General features: G+C 39.7%; 1 protein-coding gene across 1 annotated transcript in view; it reads right to left on the bottom strand.

The window, feature by feature from the left end:
* Positions 1 to 18,364, bottom strand: part of MEGF10 (multiple EGF like domains 10) — a 123,975-nt gene that overhangs the window by 69,558 nt on the left and 36,053 nt on the right. Inside the window, exon 4 of the mRNA XM_060091902.1 lies at positions 17,158 to 17,250. Coding sequence (XP_059947885.1) covers positions 17,158 to 17,250 — 93 coding nt within the window. The remainder of the gene's footprint in view (positions 1 to 17,157; positions 17,251 to 18,364) is intronic.

Here is an 18,364-nt window from a genome sequence, read left to right as displayed (position 1 = left end):
AAAACTGGATTTAGAAATTGCTCACTTGCTGACGATTAACGTGTTCAGAGGTGTAGGCTCATACATGGAGCCCAGAAATACAAAAGGAGAAACTTAGATACAAACGTGAACTTCTTAATAATCCTCCCCTTAGCATAAAGAAGTAGATGGTCATAAATAAAATCTACAGAATCCTGCCATATTAGAAGGCATCAATTCCAGGACCTGATTTTTCCCCAGCTTATCTACACCCACCAAGACCACAGAAACAGCCTTGAAACACATTTTGAAGTATAAGATGCTTTTTTTAAAGCAATTGGTTCTGAATTAGAGCGTAAACCAAAAGGGCCCAATTCTGTATGCTTGTGTTTGGTATAAAGAAACCTTTAGATGAACTGAGTAGTCCGGTTTTTTGTTTTTGTTTTATCTTGGTTTAACACCTCTGGGATCGAAGAGGTAAAACTGTAGAACTATATGGGGTTCAAGAACTTTGTGGATGCATCTCTACCAGATACTTACAACGGGATAATGTGTTGAATCTTGGAACTCATGTTTATCATAGGGAAAGTGCCATCAGTTTATAATACATAACTACCCTCACCAGGGTTGCTGTTTGAAGTAACTAAGACTGTAGGTGCCCTTAACATCTAAATGTCAAGCATCTATTAGGTTACATCAGTCAGCTATACGGACTTAAAAATATATTTTTACATGGAGTTTCACCGTGATGCTCTCCATTGACTTTAAATGTAGGAAAATCTGTGATTATGAGAGAATTTAATAGGAAAGAAAATTCAGCCCTTCATATTCTCATATATAGACAAAGCACAAATAAGTCACTTTCAAGAAAATATCTCTACAGAGTGTGTGGCTTTCAAAAGAGACCAAAATAATTTTCTGCTGTCTCAAAGGATATAAAAACATGATTCTTCCTGAAATATACACACTTTCTTCCCAAGCCTTGGTTCCCTCAGGGTCTTTTATCTCCCTGTGATTTCATTCCTTTTGCCTCAGGCTAACAAGGCTATGGTGTGTCATTCCCTTTGTTAATCTAGAAGAAAAGATCCTCATTCAAAACATCAAGTGCTTTAAAAATAAAACAAGTTTGTAAAGCTTCTCCATCCATGAAGAAGAACAATAAAAATGTATTTTCCAGATCCTCTGAAAGCACTAAAACCTCATGTCCTTCACATGTCAAAAAGCCGGCTGGAGAGCTGACAGAGTGCCAGCAGTCACTATGGCCAACCACCCAGTGCTGTTTATATTAATATTACTCAGTGGCCGAGAGAGAACCTTTATTCTTCTTTAAAAAATGTTTATTAAATGAATTTTCGAAGCATGAACTGTCATTGTATAACATCAGTGCATGCTTATCCCAAATTATGAACCAGAAAAAAGGGTGTGAAATATTTATTCTTTAATGTTTCTAAATATAAATGTTGATGTCTCTCAACAAGAGCATATTGATGACTCTATTCACAGTGGAGGGAAATCTCAAGGATATAAATTGTAGGCTGGGATTAAGTAAGGGATTTGGGGGTATTACATTTATTCACTGAAGTCAAAAGAAAAACAATGACCTTGGGAGCCATTATGGGATATCTTGCTTTATAAAGTCTTGCCATATTTTTGCTCTTTTGCTCATGTATTCTTTCATTAAAAATGTACAAAGCAGCTTCTACGGTTACTAAGTTTGGTTTGTTGAGTACTTACTATTGCTCCTCCCTAAGACCTGTCCTATAGCTAAGATTTCTTTGTCTACTGGAAGAGACTGGCCGACAGTGAGACTTATCAGAAAAGAATGTGCTAAGCCGTGCAGTGCACAGGACACTCGAACACAGAGGACTTACACCCACTGCACCTCTGGGCAGAGGAGTGCAGAGAGGGGAGAAGGCTTCCAGAAGAGGTAGGCTGGAGGTGAGCACTGAAGGATACGTACTCAGGACCACTACTGTGCAAGTACTTATTATCTTCATCTTGGACCTGAGAGGCCAAAAGGCGGAAGCCTTAAATGATTTGCTTAAAACCCAACAGTAGGGAAAATCAAGTCCCAAACCCTCAATGCTAACAGGATGGTCTGAAAAATTTAAGTTTTCTTGAGTAAAAAAAAATAATTTAACTACAGAGACAAGTACTACTATAGCAAAGGCCCACGTTCTCACAACCTAGAATTAACTGTTGTGACCATTGCATCACATTTGCTTCATCATTTAATGTAAGAAATAACACATTACAGTTAAAGTCCCTTTTATCTCCTTTGTACCTGGTTTTCAGTTCTTTCCCTACTCCTTTCTCAGAGGGAACCACTGTCATGATTTTTTTTTAATAAATAAATTTATTTATTTATTTTGGGCTGTGTTGGGTCTTTGTTGCTGCGCCTGGGCTCTCTGTAGGTGCGGTGAGCTGGGGCTACCCTTTGTTGTAGTGTATGGGCTTCTCATTGCAGTGGCTTCTCTTTGTTGCAGAGCACTGGCTCTAGGCACGTGAGCTTCAGTAGTTGTGGCTTGCGGGCTCTAGAGCTCAGGCTCAGTAGTTGTGGCACACGGGCTTAGTTGTTCCACGGTGTGTGGGATCTTCCTGGACTAGGTCTCAAACCCGTGTCCCCCGCATTGGCAGGCAGATTCTTAACCACTGTGGCACCAGGGAAGTCCCCACTGTCATGATTTTAATGTGTATCATTCTAGTCTGCTTGTGTGTCCAAAAATTATATATCGCATGAATTAATATATTATTACTATATTAATAATAATATATTGCATAAATTTTATGAATTTATTAGTTTTCTATTAAAATGTTTATATCACTGTGTATCTTGTTTTCACCCAATATTACGATATTGAGATCCACTAATGTTGACACATCTTTTTTTGGGGGGCGGGGGTGTGAGGGCCTCTCACTGTTGTGGCCTCTCCCGTTGCGGAGCACAGGCTCCGGATGCGCAGGCCCAGCGGCCATGGCTCACGGGCCCAGCCGCTCCGCGGCATATGGGATCCTCCCAGACCGGGGCACGAACCCGTATCCCCTGCATCGGCAGGCGGACTCTCAACCACTTGCGCCACCAGGGAGGCCCCCGACACATCTTTTAATGTAGTGTATTACTACATAGAAATTTATAGGAATGAATGGCTACACAGCATTACACTGTATTAACAACCTCCAATAAATCTATCTTTTCTCATATTCAAGGCCATTTTTACTTGTCTCCAAATTTTCACTGCTACAAAGATGCAAAGACTATATCACCTATACATGTATGCAAAGGTTTCTCCAAGGTATATGGACAAATTATAAAGAAGTAAAAATAAAATTACCTAATCCTATGGTATACACAAATCAACATTTTATTCTAGAGACAGCCAAACTGCTCTCCAAAGTTACTCTGCCAATTTACCCTCCTGAGAGCAGTGTGTGCAAGCTTCCTTTCACATCTTCATTAACACTTGATATTGTCAGACTTCTAGACGTTTGCCAATCAGATGGTGAAAAATGACATTGTGTTCCTTCATTATACACTTCCTCAGTTATTACAAAGATAAATATTCTCATATGCTTATTAGCCAACCAGTTTCCTTGCCTTGAATTACCTTTTTGTATCCTTTGCCTGATCTAAAGTTGAGGGGGTTTTTTCCTTATTGATTTGTGGGAGTTCTTTACATATCCTATATACTAATCATTTGTTTTATACATTGCAGAAATCTTTCTCCATTCTCTTCTTTCTCTTTTAACTTTGCTTATGGTGTCTTAAAGAACTGTTTATATCAAGCATTTAGAGAAGAGCTAACACCTATCCTTCTCAAACTCTTCCAAAATATAGCAGAGGGAGGAACACTCCCAAACTCATTCTACGAGGCCACCATCACCTTGATACCAAAACCAGACAAGGATGTCACAAAGAAAGAAAACTACAGGCCAATATCACTGATGAACATAGATGCAAAAATCCTCAACAAAATACTAGCAAACAGAATCCAACAGCACATTAAAAGGATCATACACCATGATCAAGTGGGGTTTATTCCAGGAATGGAAGGATTCTTCAATATACGCAAATCAATCAATGTGATACACCATATTAACAAACTGAAGGAGAAAAACCATATGATCATCTCAATAGATGCAGAGAAAGCTTTTGACAAAATTCAACACCCATTTATGATAAAAACCCTGCAGAAAGTAGGCATAGAGGGAACTTTCCTCAACATAATAAAGGCCATATATGACAAACCCACAGCCAGCATCGTCCTCAATGGTGAAAAACTGAAACCATTTCCACTAAGATCAGGAACAAGACAAGGTTGCCCACTCTCACCACTCTTATTCAACATAGTTTTGGAAGTTTTAGCCACAGCAATCAGAGAAGAAAAGGAAATAAAAGGAATCCAAATGGGAAAAGAAGAAGTAAAGCTGTCACTGTTTGCAGATGACATGATACTATACATAGAGAATCCTAAAGATGCTACCAGAAAACTACTAGAGCTAATCAATGAATTTGGTAAAGTTGCAGGATACAAAATTAATGCACAGAAATCTCTGGCATTCCTATATACTAATGATGAAAAATCTGAAAGTGAAATCAAGGAAACACTCCCATTTACCATTGCAACAAAAAGAATAATACCTAGGAATAAACCTACCTAAGGAGACAAAAGACCTGTATGCAGAAAATTATAAGACACTGATGAAAGAAATTAAAGATGATACAAATAGATGGAGAGATGTACCATGTTCTTGGATTGGAAGAATCAACATTGTGAAAATGACTCTACTACCCAAAGCAATCTACAGATTCAATGCAATACCTATCAAACTACCAATGGCATTTTTCACAGAACTAGAACAAAAAATTTCACAATTTGTATGGAAACACAAAAGACCCCGAATAGCCAAAGCAATCTTGAGAACGAAAAACGGAGCTGGAGGAATCAGGCTCCCTGACTTCAGACTATACTACAAAGCTACAGTAATCAAGACAGTATGGTACTGGCACAAAAACAGAAAGATAGATCAATGGAACAGGATAGAAAGCCCAGAGATAAACCCACGGACATATGGTCACCTTATCTTTGATAAAGGAGGCAGGAATGTACAGTGGAGAAAGGACAGTCTCTTCAATAAGTGGTGCTGGGAAAACTGGACAGGGACATGTAAAAGTATGAGATTAGATCACTCCCTAACACCATACACAAAAATTAGCTCAAAATGGATTAAAGACCTAAATGTAAGGCCAGACACTATCAAACTCCTAGAGGAAAACATAGGCAGAACACTCTATGACATAAATCACAGCAAGATCCTTTTTGACCCACCTCCTAGAGAAATGGAAATAAAGACAAAAATAAACACATGGGACCTAATGAAACTTCAAAGCTTTTGCACAGCAAAGGAAACCATAAACAAGACCAAAAGACAACCCTCAGAATGGGAGAAAATATTTGCAAATGAAGCAACTGACAAAGGATTAATCTCCAAAATTTATAAGCAGCTCATGCAGCTCAATAGCAAAAAAACAAACAACCCAATCCAAAAATGGGCAGAAGACCTAAATAGACATTTCTCCACAGAAGATATACAGACAGCCAACAAACACATGAAAGGATGCTCAACATCTTTGCTCATTAGAGAAATGCAAATCAAAACTACAATGAGGGCCTCCCTGGTGGCGCAGTGGTTAAGAGTCCGCCTGCCGATGCAGGGGATACGGGTTCGTGCCCCGGTCTGGGAGGATCCCATATGCCGCGGAGCGGCTGGGCCCGTGAGCCATGGCCGCTGGGCCTGCGCATCCGGAGCCTGTGCTCCGCAACGGGAGAGGCCACAACAGTGAGAGGCCCACATACCGCAAAAAAAAAAAAAAAAAAAAAAAAACTACAATGAGATATCATCTCACACCAGTCAGAATGGCCATCATCAAAAAATCTAGAAACAATAAATGCTGGAGAGGGTGTGGAAAAAAGGGAACACTCTTGCACTGCTGGTGGGAATGTGAATTGGTACAGCCACTATGGAGAACGGTATGGAGGTTCCTTAAAAAACTACAAATAGAACTACCATATGACCCAGCAATCCCACTACTGGGCATATACCCTGAGAAAACCATATTTCAAAAAGAGACATGTACCAAAATGTTCATAGCAGCCCTATTTACAATAGCCCGGAGATGGAAACAACCTAAGTGTCCATCATCGGATGAATGGATAAAGAAGATGTGGCACATATATACAATGGAATATTACTCAGCCATAAAAAGAAATGAAATTGAGCTATTTGTAATGAGGTGGATGGACCTAGAGTCTGTCATACAGAGTGAAGTAAGTCAGAAAGAGAAAGACAAATACTGTATGCTGACACATATATATGGAATTTAAGAAAAAAATGTCATCAAGAACATAGGGGTAAGACAGGAATAAAGACACAGACCTACTAGAGCATGGACTTGAGGATATGGGGAGGGGGAAGGGTAAGCTGTGACAAAGTGAAAGAGCGGCATGGACATATATACACTACCAAACGTAAGGTAGATAGCTAGTGGGAAGCAGCCGCATAGCACAGGGAGATCAGCTCGGTTCTTTGTGACCGCCTGGAGGGGTGGGATAGGGAGGGTGGGAGGGAGACGCAAAAGGGAGGGGATATGGGAACATATATATATGTATAACTGATTAAATTTGTAAAAAAAAAAAAAAAAAAAGAACTCTTTAACTTTGATGCAGTCTAATTATTCTAAGAACTAATTTACAGCATGGATAAATCTGGTTTGTATAATACTAATTTTACAACATGAGGCTATTTTTATTTGTAAGGATAAAGGGGCTTTTCTTTAATACATGAACAAAAATTCACAGCTGTATACTAATATCAAGTTCAAATCAATTCCATTAAATTTTAAACTTTCTTTGGAAGTTACTTCCACTCATTTTGTGCAAGAGTAGTGAGTAGTAAAACCATTAGGTTTTCACAGAATTTTAAGACACCATTTATGGCCCAGAGGCAGGGCCCTTATAACCTCTACTACTTACCCTATTGAAACAGTCTTTATAAGTAGTATAAATGTTATTGTTTTATTACTTTCTACACTTTATTAATTTACATATGTCAAACATGATTATTTTGCTCTAACATATATGTACAAATATTCAAACTTTTTAAAGTCAACTCGGTTGTCAATGAATTAGAAGATATTTTGACCAAAGAAGGAAAAAACAGTTTTTTTTCTTATCTGCCCTGAGGAAGCTTTCAAGTATTTAAAAAAAATTCTTCGACACAATCACAAACAATAAGAAATTTGATATAGTCATGAAAGATACCGGACTATATATTAAACCAGAGCACTTAATTTTAGCCAATTAACAGCATAACCTTATGAGAGGAAATGTACATGGCTTTACTAAAATCAGGTATTAGTCCCCTTGATTTTACAGGTAAGGTAAAACCTTTCCTCTTTTGAGGGTGAGGAGCTGTCTACGTACACAACTTCTTCAAAGTTTATGGAAATGACACCTAGTTCATCCTGCCTGGCTTCTACAATCTCACTGCAGCTGCTAGTTTATGGGAATTCACCAAGGATGGATGAGCCTGCATTGCACACAGCCAAGGTGGATCCTGAAGCCACTGGAGCCTGAGCTCCCTTAAGGCTACGGAAGGAAGGACTTCAGTTCATGCCCTTTCTCTAGAAGGCCATTGACCACGTCCTCCTTGACTTCTCCAGATGCTTTGCCTATATATTTGTAGATGGACTTCCAATCCAATCCCTCTATTAAACTGAAAGCATTTGAAAGAAGAGGCAGAGTCTTTCATCTCTCGTATCTCATGTTTATATCCATTACTGCTCCTGGAACATTTATGCCTTCATTCCTTCCTTCCACAAATATTTATTGAGAATCACTGGGTGCCCAGCACTGTGCTAGACATTAGGTGAATAAATTAGCTAGGCAGCAGTGAATAAAACAGACAAAATTCACATTTCTCTGGGCCTTCTATCCTGAAGGGGAATACAGACAAAAAAAACAAAAACAAACAAACAAACAAAAAAACAAATGAAGTATTTTCAAATAGTGCCATAAAAAAACATTAAAAAGACGACGTAATAGATAGTTATGGGAGAATATTCTTTATCTAGTCAGGGAAAGCCTCTCCTGGTGGTGACACTTAGATTGAAAGTTTGTTGACCTAAATTAGAAGCCAGCCACATAAAGCTCCAGGGAGGAGAGTATTCTAGGTGGAGGAAATATCAAGTGCAGAGGCAGAAATGAAGCTACTGTGTTCCAAGAAAGGTAGGCAGAGGCTAAGCAGTGTGGTACCCTGAGCGAGCAGTGGGATGAGAAGGGGCTGGGAAGGTAGGGAGGGACAGATCAAATAGGGCTTGGTGGGTCACGTCAGGGCTCTGGCGTTTATTCTAACTATAATGGGAAATACTGGGGAGTTTGGGGAAGGGGAGAGGCATGCTCTGAAGTGCATTTTTACAAGATCACTCTGGTCTCAATACAGAGAACTGACTGGAGTGGGGCTAAAGTAGATGCAACAGTAGGGAGACTATTGTGATCACCAATTAAGAGAGGACGGTGGCTTGGATTTGAGTGGCAGGAGTAGAGAGTAGGAAAAGGTTAGATTATCTTATATTTTCAGGTTGAACCAAGATTTTCTGATAAACAGATGTAGAGGGAGATTACACAAAATTTTTTAAAAAAGGAAAATATATCAATAAATGATGTGTGTGGCGTAGAGTTAAATAAAATAACAGCCCAGCCTTGTCTTTATAGCATGTGAACCAACTAGCGCAAGTAACAGAAATATCTATAGTGTTCTCACCGTGCCCCGAGCAATATGAACCAGACGTGAATTCATCTGGTAAGGACATTAATGGTCAGAGGTTGGAGATAATGCAAAAAACTGCACCAGGGCTCTGTCTGGGGAGCCTCCTGGCAAGCAACTCTGGACAAAGAGAGGCTCCTTCTCAAGAAGGGTGTGGCCTGCTGGGCGAAACGAGATGTCCTCAAAGAGCCCCTCCATCCATTCTCCAGTCCACAGACCTGTCTGATGCGAAGTCTGGTGGAAGGCACAGTTGTCACACAAGGAATTGTAAGTAAACACCACTTACTGAGCCATTATCATGCCACCAGGCACAGTGCTGAGTGCTGAGTACTCAGCAGGTATTGTGTCATTTAATTCTCACAAGCATATGACATAGATACTTTGAACCTTATTTTAAGCTAAGGAAAGTGAGGCATAGAAACAGCACAGAATGGAGAGGCACTAAGTCTACTGTCATTCAGTTCCAACAGGGAGTTGGGTGGGTGGAGGTGGAAGAGATTGTCTGCCCCTCCAGAGAGTAACCAACAAAAGCCCAGGTTTCAGACTCCTTCACAAAGGCAAAATCAGCAGTTTCTGTGTATGACCTCTATCAAGATACTCCAGCAGTCCATCAGTGAAATTGCTTTCGGGCAGTTCTGATGAACCATTCATCCCAAGCTCAGTCCTTCCCACCTGTCATCAATGTCCAGCCCTCATGCCAGTGAACCCAAATGATCCACTCTTATTCTGCTGCTCCATCAACCTGATTTCTAAAGTAATTCTGACAGGGTGATGGGTATGTTAACGACTTGCCATGAGGACTGGGCTCTGGTGACTTCTCTCTCCAGACAACATCGATCCTCTATTGTATCCAGTCAATAGACCTTTACAGCAGACTTTGCTGGTGAACAAGTCAGCTTTCTGTGCCCTACAATTTCTGGCTTGTAATACCCTTCAAATGGATTCCCCCATTCGAATATCCTGCAGGCAAATTCTTATTACTTATTCCGAGCAGCACAGCGTGCTTGCTTTATCTAAAAGGTTATCAGTATTCTTAATGCTGTATCTGAAAATGTTTGAGCTAGTCTGGCCTCCTAGGCATGTTTTCACTACTTCCAAGTACATTTAACCAGAAATGCTATTGGTGACTAAATAGACCCCAATTTGGATTTTCTAGACCAAAACTAATTTCCATTTTTTGTTTCTAATTGGTACTAATGTCAAAAGCCTAGGGAACAAGCATTTGAAAACTATTTGCTGGCTGCTGGCTGATTTAGGACTCTCCATGTGCTTTGGGATGTGCCCTATAACCAGAGGAGAAATAAATTTCTCTATCGACCTGTAGAAAATCATAAATAGAATTATATGGGTTGAGAAAACAAATGTATTATTGCGACTCATACAAAAGGTTTAAAGGGTTTCCAAAACAAAGAAAGGTCTCAGGGATTGCAGACACATTTATGAGAGTAAATCACACATAGAATCATAGGTTTGAAAGGGATCGTAAATACAATCTTGCCCAACATTCTTAATGTTACAAATGAGGAAATTACAAATGCATCCAACCAAATTGGTGTCATTTTAAATGACATGTTAGTGTGCCCTCAACCCCTCTCAGGAACTTTTGTTTTGCTATTTTGTCTGGTGGTATCAGTCCTGCCTCCTGCTCTCATTCACTGACCCTTATCACTTTCACCAAATCTCCTTTCCAGCTCCAGGAGGCACCAGATCCTTATTAAAATTACTGGCTGTGAATGAGATGCGAGTCTGGTTCCACTATTTACCAGAAGTATAAACTTAGGCAACACACTTAATTTTTCTGTGCCTCCATTTTCCCATCTGTAAAATAGGAACAAGAATTGTAACCATCTCATCTGTTGAGCATTAAATGAGTTAGTTCCTGTAAAGCTGTAAAGCCCTTACAAAGATGCTTGGCACATACTAAACTCTCAGTAGAGGAGAACTATTGCTGTCATCATCATTATCAACGTGCCCAACTTCTGCTTCCCTTGATATCAGCAGATTATCTCTTCCCCAGTTTACCAAGAGAAGAAAGGTCATCACATATGAACTCACTCAGATCCTCCTCCCCACTGCCCATGAGCTCCCGAGCCCAGAAACCTATCGACATCCTGCCTGCCACTCTTTCCTCCCTCGTTTTGTTGGGAATGGGAAGTACTTCACACTAATCCTTCCATCAGTGTCAGGATCCCATCCGTCTTCTCAGGAGCTGTGTTCCCTCGATTAAATGAACTCTCAATTCAATCTCCAGACTCTGTCTTTTCTTTCACCATCCTCTCAGCCTCTTTCACCTTAAAACACAATCAAAAGCAAACAAACAGGGCTTCCTTTGTGGCGCAGTGGTTGAGAGTCCACCTGCCGATGCAGGGGACGCGAGTTCGTGCCCCTGTCCGGGAAGATCCTACATACCGCAGAGCAGCTAGGCCCGTGAGCCATGGCTGCTGAACCTGCGCGTCTGGAGCCTGTGCTCCGCAACGGGAGAGGCCACAACAGTGAGAGGCCCGCATACCGAAAAAAAAAAAAAAGCAAACAAACACCAAACTTTCTCTTGAGCCTACATTTGTCTTTTACTGACTCCCTATCTCTTTGCCCTTCCTTGTTGAGTTCCCAGTTAAGTTTCTGGAAGAGGAGTCAATGCTTTAGCATCTTTGCATCACCCCTCACCCCACAGCAGTCTGCTTTCTGTCCCCAGCACAACATTAGGTCCTTCTTTCTAGTCCAGCCAGAAAACCTCTCACTACTTTACCCACCACCATTTCTAGCTTCCTCAATCCACCTCTTCTCCTGAGGCTGTTCTCTTTCTCAGGACAAGACATTTACCAGTCTGTCTACTTTTCTCCAGGCTGCAAGCTCTGTGGGACCAACAACTATTCCTCACTGGTTTCTTTATCTGCAGCGTCCAGCACAGTTTCTTGCACACAGTATTCAATGAAAGTTCAAACTATGAACACATGAATGACCTTCTCAGAATCATACATTCAATCTCATTAAATGAAACAAACATTTACTGCTCTGCAATCACATGCCAGGCACAGTGGAGGCTAAAGACATTAACAATACACAGACCCTGCCCTCCAGGAGTTGTTTATCATCCAGTGAGGGAGGAAGAGAAATCCAGGACTGATGAACAGATAAGATATATTGATGGAGGAGGAACAGAGAGAGAACAGGAAAGAGGAGGAAAGAGAGAACTGGAGCTAAGATAATGTCACATAGGCTAGGGTATTCTTTAGGATGCCAATAGAAGTAAAATACATGCATGCTTTTTAAAAAAAATCATTTAATCAAACCTAAAAAGAGGTAATATGCCCAAGTCAGTCAAATAAATCATGATTTCACTTCAAGCAAACAAACCATGTTCAGTTCTCTGACACACCTGGTTTTTCATACAGAAAATACATTGAGACCCAGGAACACTGACCATATATAGGAATCCGTCCATCCACTGACAAGGTAAACAGTCATACTAAACCTCCAAGGGAAGCCTTTTTAAATGTGTGCTTGTGAAGGTACTGTCAGACTCTTAATTTCCCATGTATATTGGGAAGGAAAAAATATACAGAGAGATAGCTATGAAAACGAGTTACTTTTCTGGCTGGAATTATTGATCCTGATTATCACAGGGAGACTGGGCTGCTGCTGCATAACGGGAGAAAGCTGAACTATGTCTGGAACCCAAGGGATTCTGTGGGGCACCTCTTGGTACTTCCATGTCCGGTAGTAAAGGTTAATGGAAAGTGTCAACAACCAATAAAAGGCAGGACAACTGAGAATTCAGATCCTTCAGGAATGGAGGTTTGAGTCACTCCTCCAGATGAAGAACCTTAAGTAGCTGAGGTTTGGGCTGAGAGGGAGAAATGTGAAATGGGGAAGAAGGAGGCCATACATAAAGTTACAGCATGTGACTAACTACAGAAAAGAGGCCTGTAGTAGTTTTTAACATTTCTCTTTGCTTGCTACATCTATGTGTTTATTTGTAGAAGCTATTTTCTGTTTTTCTGCTCTTTGCATTTTTATTTAATTTTATATAAAATAAAAGTTGTTGGAAGATAACTTTAGTATCTAGGTAGCAAAATATTCTGTGGTACTTCATCTGAATTTCAGGAAAAATTAATATAACCAGCAATGGATACCATGACTGTTGGGACTTGCATCTCCTCATTTTGGGAAAGGAGTGAGAACATCTTAACTTGTACGATGTCAGGCTGTATTTTATTAGATGGAAATGCAGAGTCATTTCATTGATGTGCAAGAATTCAAATGTGTGTAGAAAGGTGCACAGAAGAGCTGAGTAAACAAAGGAGTGGACTGGACCAGTTATCACTTTATTGTCTCTCAGGGCTAAATTTATCCTTCATTTTTATCTACAAAAATGGATGTGGGCCCTTTAAGTACTCTTCCTTTGCCAGCTTGCTGACTGTTAAGCATTTTCTGAAGGGTGCCGGAGAGACACTGTAGGAGGAAGGTGTTGCCCATCATGGTTCTAGAGTGCCAGCTCAACTGACTCCGGAAGTGACCGTGGCTCTTCCAGCACCCAGCCCCTGCCCTGTCAGCACAGTGGGAGTGGCTTCTCCAGCACAGACAGCTTCTTCAGCATCCAGCTCCTACAGTGCACTGTGGCTAGCAGCACCCATCAGCCATCAACTTCCCCTGGCATTCCCCCTTGGGCTTTTTTGTAGCAGAGTGCTTCTGGTAAGACACTTCTCCAGAACAGCTTTCTCAAGCATCGTATAGAACAGATTTCTAGCAAGTTCCAGAAAGCAGATTTCCAGCAAGTTTCACTAGGGGTGTACCATGGCAGTCTCTCTACCATTCAGTGAGCTGTGGCTGTGCTCTAACAAGGTCTACATCACACCGTTACTGGGGCTTCCTCTTTGGGTATTCTATCTCAGCCCTAGGAGTAGTGAATGCTCCTTATTTCTGCCATTCCTGTATTCTTTTGAGTGTTATCTACTTTCTACTAGCCAATCTCTACACCAAATTCATGTTATAGCTAATGATTCTTTTTAATAAACTTCCCCTGCTCAAGTTACTATGTGTTCCAGGGGCAACGAGCACACCAGCACCCAGATCTTGGTTTCTAAATACCATTCTCCAATGGCTCATTCTAGGACTGAAGCAGGAAAAACACAAAGTGAGCTTGGAGTATCCTACAATAGCAGAAAGTAAGGAACTGCTCAAAAGACCAAACAAAAGGACAATGGCGTATGAAAAGGACACAGAAGCCACCTAAAAGAACTCCCAGTTGCCAAAGCTGGAACAATTTAAGCAACAAAATAAACAATATAATATTGACTTCTCATGTAAATATATAGAAGTCCACACTGATATAAATAAATGATTGATTAAATGGGAGAGAATAAATAAATCTTCCTTATGGAATATGTCCATATGTAGATATTCTCCCCCTCAAAACCATGGAGCTTAATCTTTACCCTTCATCCTTGAGGGTAGGCTAGACTTAGTGACGTATTCTCAGAGAGAAAGGAAAAGGAAAAATAGTAACTTTATGTGGAGAAACCTGGTAAACACTACACGTCACCAAATGATGAAGGTTAACCGAGTGATGACACCATCAGTGCTGTCATGTGAATATCATCATACCCCTGATACGATACAATGAGACAGGCATTTCAAGTCTGTGGTATTTTCATAACCTGTACCCCTAGTCTAGTCATGAGGAAAACACAGACTGGGGGACATTCTGCGGGATATCTGGCCAGTTCTCGTCAAGGTTGTCAAGGTTATGAAAAACAAAGACTGAGCAATTGTCACAGACTAGAGGGGACTGGGGAGATGTGAAAATGCAGTGCAGTGCTCAGGACTAGATCCTGGAACAGAAAGAGGACATTAATGGAAAAAATAATAAAATCCAAATAAAGTCTAGAGTTTGTTTAATAGTAATATACTAGTAAGGAACTAACTGGTAGTGTATTCATGTCAATTTCTTTTGGCAGTTAGTTTTGCCAAGCTAATGGTAACTTAATATGTTAAGGGAAAAACTGGATGCAAGTGTATGGAAACTGTCAACTCTCTTTGTAACTCTTCTAAAATTGTTCCAAAATGAAAGGTTTACTCAAAAAAATTATTGCAGTTTCTGTCTCTTGATTGGACCCTGACTAATACAAGGAACTGGTGTCATTAAAAAGGCAATCATTTTCTGGATCTAACATATATTATCAAATATATGCATAACAATAACCAGAGAGGAGGGGGCAGAGAGATAAAAATCCTTGGGAATTAGGCCATTTTAACTCTGTTACTTAGTAGATTACTAGAGTGTGCATTTGCTTCAAGAATTATCTGGCCAAGAGTAACTAAATTACACACCTCCTAATGAGTGATATTAGGGTAACAGCTATAGACAAAACCCAGGTAACAAAATTCAGTGCTCTGGCTCAGAACAGCATTTTCTTAGGTGCTTAAAAAAGGTGTCAGAAATGTTTTCTAAGAACATCTTTAAAGCCTTCAGATATCTGTCCACATTTATTTATGCTTCTGTTTATGATAGAGCCAAAACATAAGCTGTGGAGAATAAACTAAAAGTCACCTCAATATCATCATCCAGGATTGAAAGAACATGTGTTGTCAGAATTCTAGAGGCTTCATTCAAAAGGCAGTCAACTCCGAAATAAAGCAACAGTTTGTTTTCTAGAAGGCCTATCAGTTCTAGAGAGTCTGAAACCCATGTAGACCTTTTGTTTTGCTTACACACTCTTTAGTCTGATCTCTTAGTTTGAGGCAGGCTGCAGTTCTTAGGGGACAAAGTATGACTGCAACTAAAATTATTCCACAGTATTCTCACCCTGAAATTAGTAACAAATCTCATTTCTCAAATGAAAAATATAGCCACTCTTCTCTTTCCCAATGGTTTATATAATAATGTTATTTTTCTTCCAAATGTGTAGGCACAACTGATCTTTAAGTTGGAAAAGTCAATGAAAGCAACAATGCATTTGAGGTCAGTTGGCCGGAAAAATGGACGTGAGCCAGATCCCACATCCCAAACATTTTGCCTCAACGGCATGTGAACGAAGTGCCCTCTCCCCTCCTGATCTCTTACAGAAGGTTAACAAAACCCTGCAAGACAGTTACCCATTGGAATGGGAAGCCTGTTGGGTCAGAAAGATGCACGCATGCGCGCACGCATGCGCGCACGCGCGCACACACACACACACACACACACACACACACACACACACACACTCCCTGTTTAGGACACGATAAAAAGGCTCTTTCACATGGAATGTTCTATGCACAGAAAGCATAAGGACCTCCCCTGAAGATGCTGTTTTAGAGGCAGTCAAGAGATCACAAGTCTAAAACAAGTAGTTCTAACAAGATAAAGAGTAATCTCCCCAATTCCAAATGGAAGCAAGTAAAAATTCTTAAAACCAGCTTATCTACATAGCTTAAAGTTCTTTTGGACTAGTTTCAGAAAATTCTTTGGTAGCAAGGAGGTCAAAGTTGTGTTGTCATGAGAGTCTGCTAATTTTTAAAACTATTTTCCCTTTCTCTAAACGTAAACGTTTCATGCATTACAATTTAGTTGCACTTCAATTCCTTCTCACATTTTTCAAGGCAAAACGAAGTATAAAGGAACAGGAAGAGTGCACAATTACACGCACAGCAAGGAGTTAGCCAGAAAACCTAAGTTTTAACTGTGAAATTTAGAAAAGCAACTGTATTACATGACATTCCATCATTTAATCCTCATAATAATGAATACAGGATTTTAAGGGCAATCTGCTTATAGTCCGAAACACCATCATTTTACAATTATAATTCTAACATAATGGAGAAAAATTATATACTATATTATGAATTGATTTAATACCTAAATGTTCATGAATTTTCATTTATTACCAATAATTCTCCCCAGTAATCTGAGCAAGTGCTTATTATTTGCACCTCAGAATTCAAAGATAAATATGTTAAGCATTGAAAATATCAATTTTACTTCTGCTTTAGAACCAACAAGTGGTAAGTTTTCATCACCAAGAAAATATATTAGATAAACGAACAAGTAAAAACAGACGCAGGAATACAGTAGCTGTGTTACCACAACTGCCTTACTGAGTTAAGGAATCTAACTTCTGGGCCCTACCCTGGAAAATGCATTGATATTCACAGAAGTACCAGAATCAGATGATTGAAATCTTCTTTCCAAGCACCTTTCTTTATACTCTATTCCTAACAGTTCTGTGTATAATACATGTAGAGATTTAAAACAACAGTATTCGTGAGTTAGATTGGGAATCTACACAATGTTCTGCATTGGGATGAAGAGGGAAACCTGTGGCTCATGTAATCTGCAGACAAGAGGCCCATACAGCAAAAACATCCAGAGACAGACAACAGCAGGTGGAAACTTACCACTGGAGCAGTTGGTCCCACCCCAGCCAGGCTCACACTGACAGGTGTTTGGAGCAATGCAGCGACCATGGACACATTTATCAGCACAATGGGCTGTCAGAGAGAAAAATCAATCAAATAAGGAAAGTTGGCACAAGAAAAAAACCCCAACAACACAGCTGTTTCACATCTCAGTCTCAAGTATCACTTAAAAACAACATGCATGCTTGATAATTTTCTTCAATCCATTCCTCAGCCCTCTTACAGTCCTCTGTGTAACCAAACAATTCCCCTTCTTATTTTGATACCTCCAAATAAATTCCTTCATTTCTACTATATAATTCTACTTCATGCTAAATTAGCAAAGAAATTTCAAGGAAAATTGCCTAATCCACTTTTTAAAAAAAATTATCAGTGACTACCAAATATATCCTCTTTGTTTCAGGAGAAGCGTATACAGATGCACAAACAAACCACAAAGCAAGATCTCAGGACTCCAGGGCGACAAGAGTAGCCTGAAAGGTATTCCCTTTACATAATACCTTCACTAGAAACAATAGTCAAATTTCTTTGTGCACATGTTATTCACAACCATGACACAGCAGACTTAGATGCCCTTTTTCTGTTGAGGAGAATTTTCGAAAAATGTCACCCAGGTCTTTAGGAAATAGTAAATCTCGATTCCTCTTTTGTTAGTGAATATCACTGGTGTGACCCATCCCATGAAAATAAGGGGTATCATTGCAAACATGAGTGGATGAGTAGTCTGATGATTTCCAAAGGAAAGCTCAGTGGGTGGATAGAAAGGGATCAGAAATATGCTGTGTTGAACATCAGCATTATCCTCAACATTGGTGCCACTCAGGTTGGTTAAATCTTCTTTAAAATACCTGGATATATGAGTAATTGTGAGAACAACTTGGAAGAGCTTGGATTTCAGATGTTCTAGAATTTCATTTAAGGATGGGATAAGGTATCCTATGCTTTAGAGGTAAGTTTTATTAATTCATGTCTTATTACAAAAGTAAAACAGGTCTACTGTCCAAACATAAAATACCAATAAGCAAAATAAACCTCTCTTTTAAGGAAAAAAAAAGAGAATCATAATATTTTTCAATTTGCCTTCCCACTTAATGATAAAAAAATCTTTCTATGTCATTAAATATTCTTTTGTGTGATTTATATACTGTGTGTAAGTCTATATTGTGTTTATATATTTATACATGTT

This window comes from Mesoplodon densirostris, chromosome 3 (assembly GCF_025265405.1).
Source record: "Mesoplodon densirostris isolate mMesDen1 chromosome 3, mMesDen1 primary haplotype, whole genome shotgun sequence".
NCBI lineage: Eukaryota > Metazoa > Chordata > Mammalia > Artiodactyla > Ziphiidae > Mesoplodon > Mesoplodon densirostris.
The sequence above is the reverse complement of the archived record's forward strand: the minus strand, read 5'-3'. Positions and strand labels throughout refer to the sequence as shown.